Below are 18,037 nucleotides of genomic sequence, written 5' to 3'. Positions count from 1 at the left end.
CTTCCTCCAACATTTATAGTGGCCTGTCCCTGCCGCTTCCGGTTGTCAGTTTCAGCTGTCCGCTGTAGTGGCCGGTATATTGGGACCAGGTCGATGTGTTTGTTGATGGAGTTTGTGGATGAGTGCCATGCTTCTAGGAATTCCCTGGCTGTTCTTTGTTTGGCTTGCCCTATAATGGTAGTGTTGTCCCAGTCAAATTCATGTTGCTTGTCGTCTGCGTGTGTGGGAGATGTGTTCCAGCCCAAGAAGCTTAAAGTGCTATGATAAAATTGTTGTTTTAACACAATCCCAACAACCTAACATCGGTTTCCTATTGAAGTGTTCAATTTTGATCCCTTGATATTCAAATTTCTAATATAAAAACACAATAATCTAATGTTGACAAATGCAAGATTTTTATTCAATTTGCCTTATATTACCTCAATCCCAAAAGTGTTGAGATGCATAATTGAGCCATAGTAGAACATAGAAAAGTACAGCACAAAACAGGCCCTTTCGCCCACGATGTTGTGCCGAGGTTTAACCCTAATGTAAAATATAATAACTTAACCTACGCATCCCTCAACTCACTGCTATCCATGTGCATGTCCAGCTGTCGCTTAAATGTCCCTAATGACTCTGCTTCCACCACACAGCTGGCAACGCATTTCATGCATTCACAGCTCTCTGCGTGAAGAACCTTTGACGTCTGCTTTATATCTTCCTCCTAATAGCTTCAATCTATGACTCCTCGTACCAGTCAATCCTGCTCTGAGGAAAAGTCTCCGACTATTTATTCTTTCTATTCCTCTCATTATTTTGAACACCTCAATCAGATCCCCTCTCTTCCTCCTTCTCTCCAGAGAGAAATGTCCAAGCTTATTCAACCTTTCTTCATAAGGCAAGCCCTCCAGTCCAGCCAGCATCCTGGCTGGACCCTCTCCAAAGCCTCTGTATCTTTCCTCTAGTAGGGCAACCAGAACTGTACACAATATTCCAAGTGTAGTCTCACTAGGGACTTGTAGAGCTGCAGCAAAACCTCGCAGCTCTTAAACTAGATCCCCTGTTAATGAGAGCCAAAACACCATATGCTTTGTTAACAACCCTATCCACTTGAGTGGCAACTTTGAGGGATCTATGTACTTGCACACCCAGATCCCTCTGTTCCTCCACACTGCCAAGAATCCTGTCTTTGATCCTATATTCAGCATTAGCTTTCGACCTTCCAAAATGCATCACTTCGCATTTATCCAGGTTGAATTTCATCTACCATGTCTCAGCCCAGCTCTGCATCCTGTCTCTGTCACGCTGCAGCCTGCAATCACCCTCTATACTGTCTGCTGTGCCCTGTGGAACAATTGCTCCCAGTCTGTACTTCCCAACTCCTGTCTGATAGCGTCATAATTTCCTTTTCCCCAATTAAATATCTTCCCTCGGTAACTGCTTCTTTCCCCCTCCAAAGCAATGGCAAATCTGAGGCAGTTGTGATCACTGTCCCCAAAGTATTCTCCCACTGCGAGATCTGACACCTGTCCTGGCTCATTGCTGAGCACCAAATAAAAAATGGCCTCTCCCCTCGCTGGTCTGTCTACATACTGAGTAAGAGCTGAAAATGTGTTGCTGGAAAAGCGCAGCAGGTCAGGCAGCATCCAGGGAACAGGAGAATTGACGTTTCGGGCATAAGCCCTTCTTCAGGAGGGCTTCCTGAAGAAGGGCTTATGCCCGAAACGTCAATTCTCCTGTTCCCTGGATGCTGCCTGACCTGCTGCGCTTTTCCAGCAACACATTTTCAGCTCTGATCTCCAGCATCTGCAGACCTCACTTTCTCCTCAAAGATTACATACTGAGTAAGGAAACCCTCCTGTACACACCTGACAAAAACGGTTCCATCCAAACCATCTGCACTGAGGAGGTTCCAGTTGATATTGAAAAGTTGAAAACACGCACAACCCTGCTACTTTTGCATTTTTCCAAAATCTGTCCGCCTATGAGTTCTTCAATCTCTCTCCTGCTATTAGGGGTGGTCTGTAGGAAAACCCACTGCGGTGGCTGTTCCTAACTTCCACCCATACAGACTCAGTAGACAAACCTTCCTCAACAACCTTTGTTTCTTAGCTGTGATGCACTCTCTGATCAGCAATGCTACACCCCCTCCTCTTTTTCCAACCTCCCTGTTCTTTTTAAACGTCCTAAATCTTGGAACATCAAGCAACCATTCCTGCCCCTGTGAAACCCTCGTCTCCGTTATGGCCACAACATCGTAGCCCCAAGTACTGATCCATGCTCTAAGTTCATCAATCTTATTTCGGACACTCCTTGCGTTAAAGCAGACACACTTTAACCGATTCCTTTGTTTCATCAAGTGATAGATTCTGATAGATTCAATATGCTGGAACTACACTAGTTTGAGTTCTTAACCAGAACGAATGACAAGTGTGATTGACATCAAGCATGGTTCCTACACTATGCTCAAACACTAACAAGTACTGAGATTGATGCAGCTGGTAGTGCACATCATTCACTGCTGTGTGTGTTAAACACTTTTTGTGTCCCTACAGATCCACCAAAGCAGACAAAACAATGCAGGTACTTTACTGAGCAGGAAACGGAGACGAAAGTGGATTTTAATGGGAAAATGTAGAAAGGTGACAGAAAACAACTTTGGAGCTTAAGGCAGTTTGGAAGGGAGGAAAGAACAAGTGGCTTAGGAAAAGTGACTTAATAAGAAGCAGAAGAATGGACAGAAGCACTTTCAAAAATAGTAGAATAGAGGGAGAAGGATTTAATAAAGCTTGGCCAGTGGGTCATCTAAAAATTACAAATAAAAACAAAGACTGGAATATATTTAAAATACAGGCAAGTCTCCAGGTTACAAATATCCAGGTCAATTTGTATACAAGTTGGAACATAATACAAGATAAAATAGCTGTTCATAAGTACGAGCAAAGTGTCACATTGGATTATTAAAATTAAAATGGAATCTTGTTCATAAGTACATGTTCATATGTGATCCATTCATGAACTGCCTGTAGTCACCAAAACAAGCGTTAGCCAACAAATAACTTTATATGTCATCTCTCAAATTTAAGAGTTCTTGAATGTGAAGGGAAATGTACACCAAAGTTATGAAATTGCTTCTTTTATAATTAAAAAAAGTAGCAGTAGTTGGCAAAAGTGAATTACTTTTCTGATTCACTTTTATGTACAGCTGAATAATCAAACTGTGCCAGAAATGGCATATACAGCATGTTTTGAAAGGATATGAAAAAATTAAAAGCAAGAAACATTTTGAAGCATTTTAATGTTTTGCCAGGTATCTAAAACAAAATTATAAAAACGGTTTTGGTAGTTAGGTTTAATCAAAACTATAAAGCAAAATTTTAAAATTATAAAATGGAAAAACAAAACTAAACAAGTACAAGTTAACTGCACAAACATTGAGGATGCCACTACATTCAGTGATAAAGATGAGCGCCAACAGTTCAGAAATAAACAAATATTTATTTTAATTTTGTTCTCTTCTGTTCGCACAAGCTGTCAAATAACTCTCTCTGTTAATAAATGCTACTGCAACCTATAACTGATGTGACGAGGAATGTGCTTAATATCATGGTTATTGACGTAGGCAAGACTGCCACATCATTTTGTTTGAAGACAGTAGTTTGAAAGGGCAAAACTTTAAAGTAAAACATACAAAATGTGAAATAATGCAAATAGCACTGGGCAGTATTATTGATAGAATGCAACTTCCAATTAGGTGCAATTCTTCCAGCTGTTCTTCAAAAAAAGAATTCACATTGACATTCACATTAAAGTCATTGGTGAGATGAATTTCATATGGTTTTCATGTTAGTTTCAACCACAGCTGCTCCACGAATCGGTAAATCAGTCAATCCAGGTGGTGGGCTCTTCAGGAACATGGGCTGAAATGAGTGGACCTACGACATGTTGTGTGGATTGTTGTATGCCATAGAAGTGTTAGGAAGGAAAATAAAATGATTTTTAAAATCATTAGAAGCACTTGTTTGTTTAAAAGGCAGCTTTGTTTTTAAACTCTCAAAAGAGAGCAATGGATTGGAGAAAGGGGACAAGGGAATGGCAGTGGTCAGGAATATGAAGGAAATAAATAAATTCCATGACTGGATTGAAAGAGGAGGCTGGCTGATTTAACTCAATTGGTATAAAATTCAGAATTGAAGTCAATAAAATCTGCTTTAAATAAGCACCTGCTAGTACTAAATCATGTAATTCTGTGCTTATCCCACACATGCAACACAAATCATTTAATATTCCAATGACTTATATGTCTTCAAAGAATGGGTGCTTCAAAGCCTGTTCTGCTGTTATCCTAGTTGCTGGGTTCAAATCTAAAAGCCTGTCTAGGAGGTCATATGCTAGGTCTGGAACTCTAGTCCAGCCCTTTATATCTGATGATCTAGCTGTGCTTTTGAAACCAGAGTCCCCTTGAATATCCTGTTTGATTCTTCTTGGTTGGCTGTGAAACTCTTCTTTGTATATCAAGGAATCAGACTTTTCATCATCCTTTCTAGTTGGAGCTGGCACATTGCCAGCAATTTGTAACCTCTCCTTTGGCTCAATTTTTTGGTTTGGTTTTCTTTTACTTGAACAATCTGTTCCTCGTAGTCTTTCACACAGAGTCTTCAAATCCAATTTTGGACATTCCTTGCTACACGAAACTGCTTTACCTAAAAAAAATGCAAGTGAGTTAAATCTTTGACGTATGGCAGCATACTTTGTACACAATGAAATTATAAAAGCGACAGATTTCATGGCATTTAATAAAAATCTATATTAAAATGTATTTAGTGCTTTAAACTAGGAGTTGGTGTGCTAGAAATATTAATTACCATTCTGATCTGGTCTTCAACTTTGTAGAATGTTCAGCCACCATATGCAAACAGACCACTGCTGCAGGTAGTAGCAGACAGGTCATAACACAATAAATGGAAATTGACAGAGGATTAGCTCATGCAGACTGTCCTATCCCTGAAGAGAGTTGATCATTGGTACAGCCACAACATGAGAATGCCTTCCAAGGCAGGTTTCATACTGGGGCCAGTAGTACCATCAGCTGGAATCAATTTTTAGAAACAGACCTACAAGTAAGCACGCCTGTTAATGGATCGGTCACATTTCTACCTGGATCAGCAAAAACAGGTTCTGTTTGATGTCTACAATGGTAACATTGGGAAAGATATTTAGCATGCAAGCAATAAAAGGTACAGCTGTAATTTTGGACCAACTGATCTGTAAATAGGCAAATCAAATCAATAAGATTGACAGAGGAAGAAATCCTGAAGTGTGGCTTTCTAGATCAATACGTTGAGGAACCAACTAGCAAACACACTATCATAGATGGGTATTTTGCAAATCAGAAAGGAATAATTAGCAAAAATTGAGCTGTGCAAGGTCCCTTTTTGTTTGAAGGGGGAGGCACAACTTCATCAAGATGGCGACTGACGCAGTTAGTTCTGAGACTGTGGTCCTCAATTTAAATAATGTAAACTGCAATGGTAGGAGGAAATGTTACTTAAAGTATGACGGTGGACAGGCAATGACAAACATTTAGATAGTGCATAGAGGAACTGCAACAACCATTCCAGTCTGGCTCAAAATGGGCAAGTGGCCCAACCATGGCTAACAAGGGAAATTAGGGATAGTATTAGATCCAAGGAAAGAACATACAAATTGGCAAAAAAAGTCAGAGGATTGGTAATGATTATAGATTTCAGCAAAGGAAGACAAAGGGATTGGTGGAGAGTGGCAAGATAAAATTCGAGAATAACCTTGGAGGGAATATACAAGCTGATGGGAAAAGCTATCGTAAGTATTTGAAGGGAAAAAAATTAAAGAAAATAAGTGTCAGTCCCTTACAATCAGAAACAGGAGCAGTTATAATGGAGAATAAAGAGATGGCAGATCAATTATATATATACTTTGGTTTGTCTTCACAAAGGACAACACAAATAATACCCCAAAAATGTTGGGGAAAACAAAGGGTCGAGTGACAGGAAGGAACTGAAGGCAATTAATATTAACAGGGAAATGGTATTTGGAAAACTGACAGGATTAAAGGCTGATAAATCCTGAGGACCCAATAATCAAGAAAACAGGGAATTGTACACAAGTGAGCTTATAATGCTGGAGTCCATTTAAAAAAAAATTAACAACAGCGCATTTGGAAAACAGTGATAGGGTTGGACAGATTTGAACAGATTTACAAAAGGGAACTCCTGTTGTACAAATCCACTGGAATTTTCTTTGAAGGTGCAACTAGTAGAGCTGATAAAGGGAGCCAGTCGATATGATTTACTTGGACTTTCAGGAGGTTTTCCATAAAGGTCACAGATAAAAGACCAGCAGGCAAAATTAAGGCACGAGATTGGAGGTAGTATATCGACATAGAAAAAGAACTGGCTGGCAGACAGGAAACAAACTAGCAGAAAGTGAAGACTGCAGACACTGGGGATCAGAGTTGAGGAACCTGACGAAGGGCTTATGCCCAAAACGTTGATTCTCCAGCTCCTCAAATGCTGCCTGACCTGCTGTGCTTTTCCAGCACCACACTCTCGAGACAGGAAACAAAATAGGAATAAATAAGCCATTTCGAAAGCTTTTTCTACTCTTTTTAATGCCAGTTGTTCTCATGTAATTTTGCTCTCTTCTGCCCTGTTACTCAGAATAAACCTTTCCATTGTATGTTGGCATCCACTAGTTATCCATTTCAGTGACATAAAGCACTCCTAATATAGCCCAGTCAATAGCAAAATAAACACAGGAGCAGTATTAGGCCATTTCGGCCAATGAACCTATTGTTATTCAGGAGAATTGTGGCAATCATAGCCATTCACCCCACTAACCCATTTCCCTTTACACCTTTAGAAAGCGGTCAACCTTTACTTTAAACATAATCAATGACTGAGCTTCCACAACCTTCTGGTGTAGAGAATTCCAAAGGTTCGCAACCCTGAGCAAAAAGATTTCTCATCTCAGTCCTTGAGTGGCCCTTCCTTTCATTCTGAAAACAAATCCATGTTCAAGACTCCCAAACTAGGAAAAACATCTTGTTTGTACCTTCCTTGTGTCAACTAGGCCCAGTTATCACAGGCCCAATTTTCCTAATCACTCTTTAGAGGACAGTCCCATCATCTCAGGAACTGTTGACCTTCTGTAGCGTTGCCTCAATAGCAATAACATCCTTCCTAAGGTAAGGGGACCAAAACTCTAGACAGTACTCCAGTTGAATTTTGACCAAGGTTCCATGAAATTAAAGCAAGACTTCACTACTTCTATACTCAAACCCTCTTTTACCAAGGGCAAATTATATCATTAATTGCCTATTGTACCTGCAAGTTAGCCTTATGTGACTTATTGATGACGACACCCAGCTGCCATTGTAAACCTACATTTTCTAACCTCTTATCATTTAAGAAATACTCTACATATCTGTTCTTCCTATCAAATGGATAACCTCTCATTTTTCCACATGGTATTCCATCCATCATAATCTTGTTCAATCACCAAGTCTGTCCAAATCATCTGGAATCTCCTTTGCATGTTCCTCACACCACACATTCTCACCTAGCTTGGTGTCATCTGCAATCCTGTGAACATTAGATTTGATCCCCAAACTTACCTATTGTGAACAGCTGGGGCCCTTCAACATCTCACGAGTGATAGCCTGCTAATGTGAGCATGACCCTTTTGTTCTGACACTGTTTTCTGCCTGATAACCAATCTTTAATCCATGCTATTACATGACAACGTGATGTAATTTTGCTGACCAACCTCTCAAAAGTCCTTGATACTCCAAGTATCCTGTCTACTCAATTCTGTTAGCAACATCCTCAAAAAAAACACCAACAGGATTGTTCATTTACGATTTGTGAATCTATGCTGACCGTGCTCTATTATCCAAGTATTCATTTCGTACATCCTTCTTAAATTTTAGCATTTTCCCAGCTACTGATGCAAGGTTAACTAATGTGCAAGTTCCCCATTTTTTCTCTCATTCTCTTCTTAAATAATGGAGTGATATTTGTTAGTTTCAAATCTGCACAAACTATTCTAGAATTTAAGCAATTTTGGAGGATGAAAAATAATGCATCTGCTAACTTCTCACAGCTACTTCTTTCAACACCCTGGAATGCAGAATCAGATGCAAGGGAGTTATCAATTTTTAGTTCCATTAATGTCTCCAACTCAATTACCACTACTATTTGGTGTCCTATCAACAACGAAAACCCCCAATGTTTACTATTTGTTGCTGTTCCTGAGCTCTGAACAGATTTCACGTTTAGTTCTTCTGATCAGACAAATCCCATCCTTATTAATAAATACCATCTTGAGATCCAGGCCTTAGAAATCTGATGCTGTCCCTGCTACACCAATTCTCCAGCCACATGTTCAATCAAACATCATGCCTCTACTTGCAAGTACACAGCACTAGGTTCATTGCTGAGATTACAGTTCATGAGCTTCTTTATTTCTTTTCCTTACTAATTCCCAAAAATCTACTTTCAGTGCCTCACCCCCTTTCTCAAATCTTTCCCATTCACCAGCTCTCATTGAAGAATAGCCTAATTTCTGCTCCTATACCTTATGGAGAGCGTAAAAGTTTTATTTTTAAAACAGAAACATTTTAACTCAAACTAAACATTCAACCCAACTGATATATGCTGTTGTTTATGTTCCACTTATGCCTCCCCAAATCCTGCTTTATTTAATTCTATCAGAATATTCTCTTCCTTTCATGGTAATTTAGCGGTCTCTGAAATGCACCCATATTGCTGGTCTTAAAATACTCCAAATAGTAGAAGGCTCCACATTCTAATCCTAAGGGAAAATATTTCTCCTGGATTTCATACTGAATTAATTAGTGAACAACTTGCATTTGTCTCCTCTAGTTTTTGGACTTTGCAAATGTCTACAGATTTGGTCATATTATTTTGTAATTTTAAAGGTTCATCAGGTATCAGCCTTTTCTCCAAGACTTGTTGGGCCCCACCTGTTCTGACATTGATGATAATTAAACACTTAGTTTTGGTATTGTCTTGGTAAATCCTTTTAGCAAAAGCTTAAAGTAACCTCTCTGCTTTTCAATTCTGTTCTGCTGCAAGGTTTCATCCTTTTGAAACTGCATTATGTGATGTGAAAGTCCTTTCAAACAAGGCATCTGGCAACAAAACGGCCTGTGAGCACTGTGCTGTGTACTGGCAATGTCTTAGAATCGTACAATTAACAAAACACGCCAATGCACCCAAAAAGAAATGCGTCAAACTGGGCAAAAGCCATTTCTGACAGGACGATTACATTTGGCAATGAAAACGTTCATTGGCATGGATTTGAAAAGGGAGTATACCAAGTCAAAGACCAATTACATCTTGGAACTTTTTAAATAAGCAAGACATGTCTGTCTATAATAAAACTTAAATGAGCCCTGCATTACATGAAATAAAATTATTGCTAAACTGCACTGAACAATTTTGTACAAATGCTTACAAAATAAAATGCACATTTTGTATATTGCACAAAACGAACCAGAATTAACTTGGATTATTTGCATATGATAGTCACAAGTGATTCAAACATGGAACACATATAGTCATTATTGAAAGTTCTGAAAAATATAAAAAGGCCACATACCAACATTTTCTTCAAATGAACTCAGGAAAAAAAGGAGACATATTTAAAACACAACATGTTTTTGAGTTTTCCAGCCAATTTATGTGCTGTCTCACACAACTACCCCCTGCATGTTTAAGTACGATGATTTTTGGCTACATCAGAAATATGCCTAGTCAATTTTACAATATTAAATGCTGTGATGCAGAGCATCTTGTAGTCAAACTTTCCAGTCTAGGACTCTTCGCAAATTTTTCAGCCTTTCAGAGCTGTGAAAAAGGTTTGAGAAACCTAATTGAGGTTTTTGCATCATCAAACTCAATGTGACTTCAATGACTTTTTTTTAAAAAGATGATTATATTGCCAATGATCATTTCTCTCTTAAATGAACTAATTAGCTGTATTTTGCAGGTTATTTTCATTGCTCTTCAAACCATTCATTTCGGTTATCTTGCATTGAGCTGCGGTAGACATAGAAGAGTGTGGGCTGAAAATGTGTTGCTGGAAAAGCACAGCAGGTCAGGCAGCATCCAAGGAACAGGAGAATTGACGTTTCGGGCATAAGCCCTTCTTCAGGAAGGGCTTATGCCCAAAACGTCAATTCTCCTGTTCCTTGGATGCTGCCTGACCTGCTGTGCTTTTCCAGCAACACATTTTCAGCTCTGATCTCCAGCATCTGCAGTCCTCACTTTCTCCTCCATAGAAGAGTGTGGCCAATGCAAAGTGTCTCCTTTGTTCCTAGATAAACAAAGCTGAATCCCCAATCTACAGGAGAGCATCAGATCACACGTCACAATATTTTTCATGTGCGTTGTTTCAACCTGCTGAGCTGCTGTATTCCTAACTTTCGTTGGTGGAACATCAATCCTATTATCCTTCCATATAGTTTTATTTTACAATCAATCATTCTTAGAAATGACGACTCTTGGAGAGATAGATTTTAAGCGCTGGCAGCATTTCAAAAACAGCCAAGAGTTTATTTGCTGTATCTAAATTTAGAAATTATGGCCAGATTTGAGACTACTCAGGCATCAAGGCCTGCCTTGAATCGACATTATCCCAACTTCCACAACTAACAACTATCAGCTACATAAACCTGACTGGTTTTCTGATGTGAGCCCATAGCCGTTGACTTTAATACGCTCAAAGTTGAAAATTACATGGCACCAGGTCATAGTCCAACAGGTTTATTTGAAAATAAGCTTTTGGAGCGCTGCTCCTTCATCAGGTAGCCAGCTGTGTGATTTTCAACTTTGCCCATCTCAGTCCAACACCAACACCTCCACATCATAGCTTAATATGCTCAAACTAACCTGGCTGAAATTGACTAACTCAGCAATGTGGGACATAATATAAGAGAATTTATAACAGAGAAACACACCATTTGGCCTGCATTTATATTCCACACAAACTTCCTCTTGTACTTTTTAATTCGACTTACAACATCAACATATTCTTTTAATCCTTTCCTCTGTGTGCCTGAGAGTTTTAAGGGTAACACTGATTCAGTACCAGACTGCACACGACAGTTGCTTATGGGTGCCTTGGAATTTCAGATTAAAATTTTGCTTCTGTTCTTTATTTTACTCCATTATGGTTTCACCTTTTTTTAAAAAATTCCAAATTTTTATCATTTTATTTCTAATCTGTGTGTCTTTTACAAGCTTTTTGCTTTTTTTTTTAAAAGTATCACTGATTAATTCTCTCTATAAAGATTTCATTTCTTATATTCCAATTATGTGTTTAGTCTGCATTTTTACAGCTTTCTCTTTACTTAACAAATCAACTAGTGGTGCAGAGTTCCCATAATCAAAATATAGGAATACTGTCTGATATGAAGATTTTTTCTGGACTGATATCAATTCATATACTAGAAATTAGATTATTACAGGTTATTCAAGATACTACTTGTTGTAGTCAACTTGGCTTGTCAAAATGCTTTTTGCTTGCGTCTTACACTGGCCAATCATACAATTCCACTGGTAAAATAATGCATACAATTTGAAATTAGAATTCTGAAAGGCAAAATTGTGTGAGTTTCATATTGAAAACTTTAAATTATCTCTATGGTGAGTCTTTACATTCATCCAATTTAAGTAACATGGAGAGAATAATTGGTGTATATATAGTGGAAGATATTCAAAGACTTTTAAAAATTCTGTGGCATGTTCAAGCAGGCTTGAACATGGTCTTTGATCAGGAGGAGACCGGTGGCAGAAGCAAGCACTCTGCTTCTCCTAAAACTCCATGCTGTGGCTTGGCCCGGGTGCCTACATAGAGATAAGATTTAAGTTAGACTTTAATATCTGGACACTTCTCATTCCTTTTGGCTTTGTTTCCTTTACATTTGTTGCTGTTTTTATTCCAGCTTTGTCATCAAATGTGCAACCAAGATGGTGCTCTTGAATGGCGATTTTGTACACTTTTCACTGTACTCCTGCAGTCCTATACTCGAGTGCACATGACAATAAAATCTTAATCAGAGCAAAACATTCCTGTGAAATATTGAGCATTTAAAAAAAACTGTCTTAATAATCTTGAAATATTATTGGAAACAGACAAGACAAATCTATTTCTATTGATTTTTGAAAGTACATACTCCGTACCAAATGATTTAGCAGCCTGAATGGTTTCTTTCGATCCACGGATAGCCATGATCTGTGCCAAAGCAGTCAAATCATCACTGGCTTTGAAAAATGGGTATCGGGCACTCAGCAAGGAGAGAAAGACGACGCCTGCAGACCACATGTCAATAGCTGCAAAGCAAAGCACATTTTGGGGTTTCATACAAAAGGCAAGAATAAGAGCATTTGATTTGTCATATGCATCCAAATATAGACACCATATCTTTAAAAATTGTTGTAACAGATTATATGGAAGAGTTCACTATTTTTAAAACTTTTTTTGCAGTGGGATTTTACATTTCTATGACCATAATATAGAACTGCATATTTTTTAATATATTGAGCATTAACATATACATTTAACAAAATCTATTTCCCACAACATGAACACTGGTGTTGAACTTTAATCTGTTTCTCATTTTCTGTCTAAAGATCAAACAAACACACTCATCGCATAGCTTTGAAATGACAGTATGTATATGTGAAGCTGAATTAGTCTTAACTTTGCTTGGTGCAACTTGTCTACATTTGTAAACATTTGTATTCACTGATGCTTCCTATTATAGGGTAAAAACAATGACTGCAGGTGCTGGGAACCAGATTCTGGATTAGTGGTGCTGGAAAAGCACAACAGTTCAGGCAGCATCCGAGGAGCAGTAAAATCGACATTTCGGGCTAAAGCCCTTCATCCTATTACAAAAAAAATTCTGTTGAAGATGGAAAATGGATGATAATGGTGTGAGACACTACAGTACCTACTTTGTCACCAAGAAATGTAAAAGCAATACAACATGGCCATAAAAAACATGACATGGAGGAGCTGGTACTTGACTGGGGTGGACGAAGTTTAACATCACACAACACCATGTTGTAGTCCAACAGGTTTATTCGGACACACTAGCTTTTGGAGTGCTGCTCCTTCATCAGGTGGTTGTTGAGAATAAGATCATAAGACACAGAATTTCTAGCAAAAGATGACAGTGTCATGCATATGTATATCATTTCAGTTGCATGACACTATAATCTTTTGCTATGAGTTCTGTGTCTTATGATCCTGCTTCACAGCTACCTGGTGAAGGAGCAGTGGTCCAAAAGCTAGTGCTTGCAATTAAACCTGTTGCACTACACCCTGTATATCATATCAGTAATATTGTGTGATTTTTAAAATTAAAAAGAAAAACCTATTATTAGCAACTCACGAGTTGGTTCTATCATAGCACAGACAAAGAGCAAATTTCTCCTTTTAAAAACAAAGGACGTAAACAGATGAAACAGGAAATAGATTTCAGGACTCAAAACAATTAATCCCATATGTATTCGGATCTAAATTTCAAACATTTCTGTTTTGACAAATCAGCCTTCTTTGCTAAATTTGAATATCAAACAATAAGATTTCTGGCGATTTCAAAAAACCAAGTGTGTACACAGATGTGAGTGCACACTTGATCTGTACACATCCCAAGTGTGAGATTTCCTGTTTATGACTATTATTGGTGTGCATCTGATCTGGCCAACATGCATTTGATCAACTAATTTAAGAAGATTCTACAAAACTTAGAATCACTTACTATTTTGATTAAAAGTGTTTTAACTTTGTTAAAATATATTACGAAATAAACACTCTATTGCAACTGTATTACTAAATTTTGGGTAAAATGCTGGGGGGGCTTTGTCACTTATGGTAATACCTGCTGGCAACAGGCCTGAAGCAGTCAAAGATCTAAGTGAGGCCCTTATTTTGTATCTAGGGTGGGAGTGTGAGGAGTAAACAGTTGGAAATAAAAGCAGCAGCAGCCAGGTTCACAGTGGATGGCCTTCGAACCTCCTAAATTCTCAGAAAGATGTTTATAATATCAAGTTATAAACATTAATGAGGGCTCTTGTGGCATTGGTCATATCCCTGCCTCAGAGCTAAATCGTCCATGTTCAAGTTGCACCTGCTTCAGAGGTGCATCATACATCTGAATAGTTTAATTTGAAAAAAACTATAAACATTAGTGCCGTAAATTGTCTATTTCCGTCTAAGATGATAATAAATTGGTATGAAGGAGCAACACTTCCACCTAGATTCCAGGTATTACCAAAATGATGATGCAGGGGAGTTATTTTTGAGATCAGATTACAGGCTCCCCGACTATCAAAATGAAACAGCAGTTTCTGTGGGGTCAGCAAAGAGAACATAGGAACAAACGGGCATAAGGAAGCAATTTAGCCTGTCAAGCTTGCTCAGTCATCCAATAGGACCATTAGTAATTATCTACTTTAAAGCCTTTATTCACAGTATATCCCTATTCTTTTACATTTGTAGTATTTAGGAAGATTTCCATCCCTATGTTAAACATAGTTCTGCAGTCCTTTGTGGTACAGAATTCTAAAAGGTTCACAATGCTGACTTAAATAAATTTCGCATCATCTCAAACCTAAGTGACTTTACTTCTATCTAGAATAGGTGTTCTCTGATTTTAGTGTCCCAAACTAAGGGAACATCTTACATACATCTATTATAGCCTTCCCTTTATGTATTCTGTCGGCTTCAATGAGATCTTCAAAGATCGAGAGAATTCAGGCACAGTTTCCCTGATCTCTTTTGAATAGCATCTCAGGAAGGATTTTGGTGAACTTTCATTGAACCACCTCGAATGGCAATAATATCCTTCTGAGGTAAAGGAATCTCAGCACACATGATTCCACATGGGATTCCAAGTTTGATACCACTTAAATAAGATTTTGTTACTCGTGTACCCAAAATGCTCTTTAATACAGGCTAACATCTTCATAATTTTTTTGCTGCACCTGCATATCAGACTTCAGGTGACTTGTTGGCAAAGACTTCCAGGTCTCCTTACATATCTACACTTTCCAATTTCTTAGTATTTAAGAAATGCTCCATGCACATGTCTTTCCTATCAAAGTGGAAAAGCTCATTTTCCCCCCGACATATTCCAGCTGTCATGTTTTTTTGGCCACTCACTAAATATCCAAATTTTCTGGATGTCACTTTGCAACTTTTTCACAGCACATATCATTTGATAATCTTCAATTCCACATTCCTGCCTCTTCCCCTTAACACAATTCTTTATTAATTAAATTCTGCCTATCTCAGTGTTGAACATTGTTAACATCCAGCCTCTACAATAAAAAATTCCACAGATTCACTACTCTCAAAAAACAAAATCCTCCTTACCTCTATCTTAAATGGGCAACGTTTTACTGAGATTATACTCTTTGGTCTTGGACTCTTCCACAAGGTTGCCTCTTATTCCACGAAGCTTCAATGAATACTTTCTCAACCTCTTCTCATAAGACAATCCTCCATATTCAAGTTCAACCTCTAGAACCTTTTCTAAACTGTCACAAATACAACTATACCGTTCCTTAGATGGGTGGACAAAAACTGTTTATATGATTCTATTTGTGATCTGACTATTGCCTTGCATTGTTTTAGTAAGACTTCCCTATTTTAATGTTCCATTATCTTTGAAATAAAGGCCAGCATTCCATTTGTCTTCCTTATTACCCACCACAACTTTACTGCTGGCCTACTATGATTCAGAAAGCCCAGAAATCTACCTATACTGCAGCCTCCAGTAGACTTTCTCCATTTAAGTAATACTCAGCAATTTACTTCCTGCCAAAATGCATAACCTCACATTTTCTCATATTATATTGTATCTATCAAGATTTTGGTCATTTGCTCACCTTGTTTACATCCCTCTGAGGACTGTATCAGCCTATGACTTATCTTCTCACTTATTTCTGTTCAAATTTAGCTGCAGTGCAATCACTTCTATCATCCAAGCCATTAAGATATACTGTAAACAATTGTGACCCTAGTACCAATTCCAGAGGTACTCCTCTAGTTACAGGCTGCCATTTTGAAAATGCCCCTTTTGTTCTAATTCTGTTTTCTATTGGTTAGCCAATCCTTTATCCAGTGGTACAAACTTAGTTAAAGACAAAAGAAAACCTGCAGTATCCAAGGTCGACAAGCAGGAGGCTGGAAGAACACAGCAAGCCAGGCAACATCAGGAGGTGGAATATACTATCTCCAAAACTACAAGTTCTTATCTTAACACTCATAAGTAGCTTTATGCCGAATACCTTATCAAACTCAACTATATTACATTTATTGGTTACCCTTTATCTGTCTTGTTTATGAATTCCTCAAAGAATTTCAACAAATTTGCCAGGCATGATTTTGCTTCATGAAACCATGCTGACTCTGCTTGCCTAAATTATGCATCTCTAATTGCTCTACCTTTACATTAGACTCTTAACATTTTTCCAATGCAGATATTAAACTAACTGGCCTACAGTTGCCCATTTCTCCTCTCGCGGCCGTCATTTTGGAATAAGGGTGTTATTTGAAAAACTGCCAATTGGAAGAATTCAAGGACTTTTTTTCTTGTCAACCTGTTCAGAGATGTTACTATATGTCCCTTGAGTACATCGGACTTGAACCTAAGCCTCCTGGCTTAGAAGAAGGGACTCTACTACTGTGCCAGAAGAACCCCCAAGAGAATTATCACTGACTTCTGGTTTACTAGTCCAGTGACATTACACTACACCACTACATGCCTTGGAAGATCACTAATTGTGCACCCACCAACTCAATAGACAATAGGTGCAGGAGTAGGCCATTTTGCCCTTCGAGCCTGCACCACCATTCATTATGATCATGGCTGATCATCCTTAATCAGTATCCTATTCCTGCCTTATCTCCATAACCTTTGATTCCACTATCCTTGAGAGCTCTATCTAAATCTTTCTTAAATGAATCCAGAGACTGGGCCTCCACTGAGCATTCCACACAGCCACCACTCGCTGGGTGAAGAAGTTTCTCCTCATCTCTGCCCTAAATGGTCTACCCCATATTTTTAAGCTGAGTCCTCTGGTTCGGCACTCACCCATCAGCGGAAACATGTTTCCTGCTTCCAGAGTGTCCAATCCTTTAATAATCTTATATGTCTCAATCAGATCCTCTCTCAGCCTTCTGAACTCAAGGGTATACAAGCTCAGTCGCTCCAGTCTTTCAGCGTATGGTAGTCCCGCCATTTCAGGAATTGACCTCGTGAATCTACGCTGCACTCCCTCAATAGCCAGAATGTCTTTCCTCAAATTTGGAGACCAGAACTGCACACAGTACTCCAGGTGTGGTCTCACCAGGGCCCTGTACAGCTGCAGAAGAACCTTTTTGCTTCTATACTCAATCCCTCTTGCTACGAAGGCCTGCATGCTATTAGCCTTCTTCACTACCTGCTGTACCTGCATGCTTACCTTCATTGGAGGAGAAAGTGAGGACTGCAGATGCTGGAGATCAGAGCTGAAAATGTGTTGCTGGAGAAGGGCTTATGCCCGAAACGTTGATTCTCCTGTTCCTTGGATGCTGCCTGACCTGCTGCGCTTTTCCAGCAACACATTTTCAGCTGCTTACCTTCATTGACGAGTGTACAAGAACACCTAGATCTCTTTGTACTGCCCCTTTACCTAACTTGACTCCATTTAGGTAGTAATCTGCCTTCCTGTTCTTGCCACCAATGTGGATAACCATACATTTATCCACATTAAACTGCATCTGCCATGCATCTGACCACTCACCTAACCTGTCCAGGTCACCCTGTAATCTCCAACATCCTCCTCACATTTCAGCCTGCCACCCAGCTTAGTATCATCAGTAAATTTGCTAATGTTATTACTAATACCATCTTCTATATCATTAATTTATATTATAAAAAGCTGTGGTCCCAGCACTGATCCCTGCGGTACCCCACTGGTCACTGCCTGCCATT

At 38.8% G+C, this 18,037-nt stretch overlaps 1 protein-coding gene across 4 annotated transcripts in view; it reads right to left on the bottom strand.

Annotated features, from left to right (window-relative positions):
• Positions 1-3,261: 3,261 nt before the first annotated feature.
• cdc7 (cell division cycle 7 homolog (S. cerevisiae)) overlaps positions 3,262-18,037 on the bottom strand; it is a 98,502-nt gene continuing 83,726 nt past the window's right edge. For all 4 annotated transcript variants that reach the window (XM_043698773.1, XM_043698774.1, XM_043698776.1 and 1 more), the window contains 2 exons: positions 12,231-12,380; positions 3,262-4,685 (listed from right to left, as the gene is read on the bottom strand). In XM_043698773.1, the coding sequence (XP_043554708.1) occupies positions 4,279-4,685; positions 12,231-12,380 (557 nt within the window). In that variant the 3' untranslated portion in view covers positions 3,262-4,278. The remainder of the gene's footprint in view (positions 4,686-12,230; positions 12,381-18,037) is intronic.

This window comes from Chiloscyllium plagiosum, chromosome 11 (genome assembly GCF_004010195.1).
Source record: "Chiloscyllium plagiosum isolate BGI_BamShark_2017 chromosome 11, ASM401019v2, whole genome shotgun sequence".
NCBI lineage: Eukaryota > Metazoa > Chordata > Chondrichthyes > Orectolobiformes > Hemiscylliidae > Chiloscyllium > Chiloscyllium plagiosum.
Note: the sequence above shows the minus strand (reverse complement) of the source record. Positions and strands in the feature narration are given on the sequence as shown.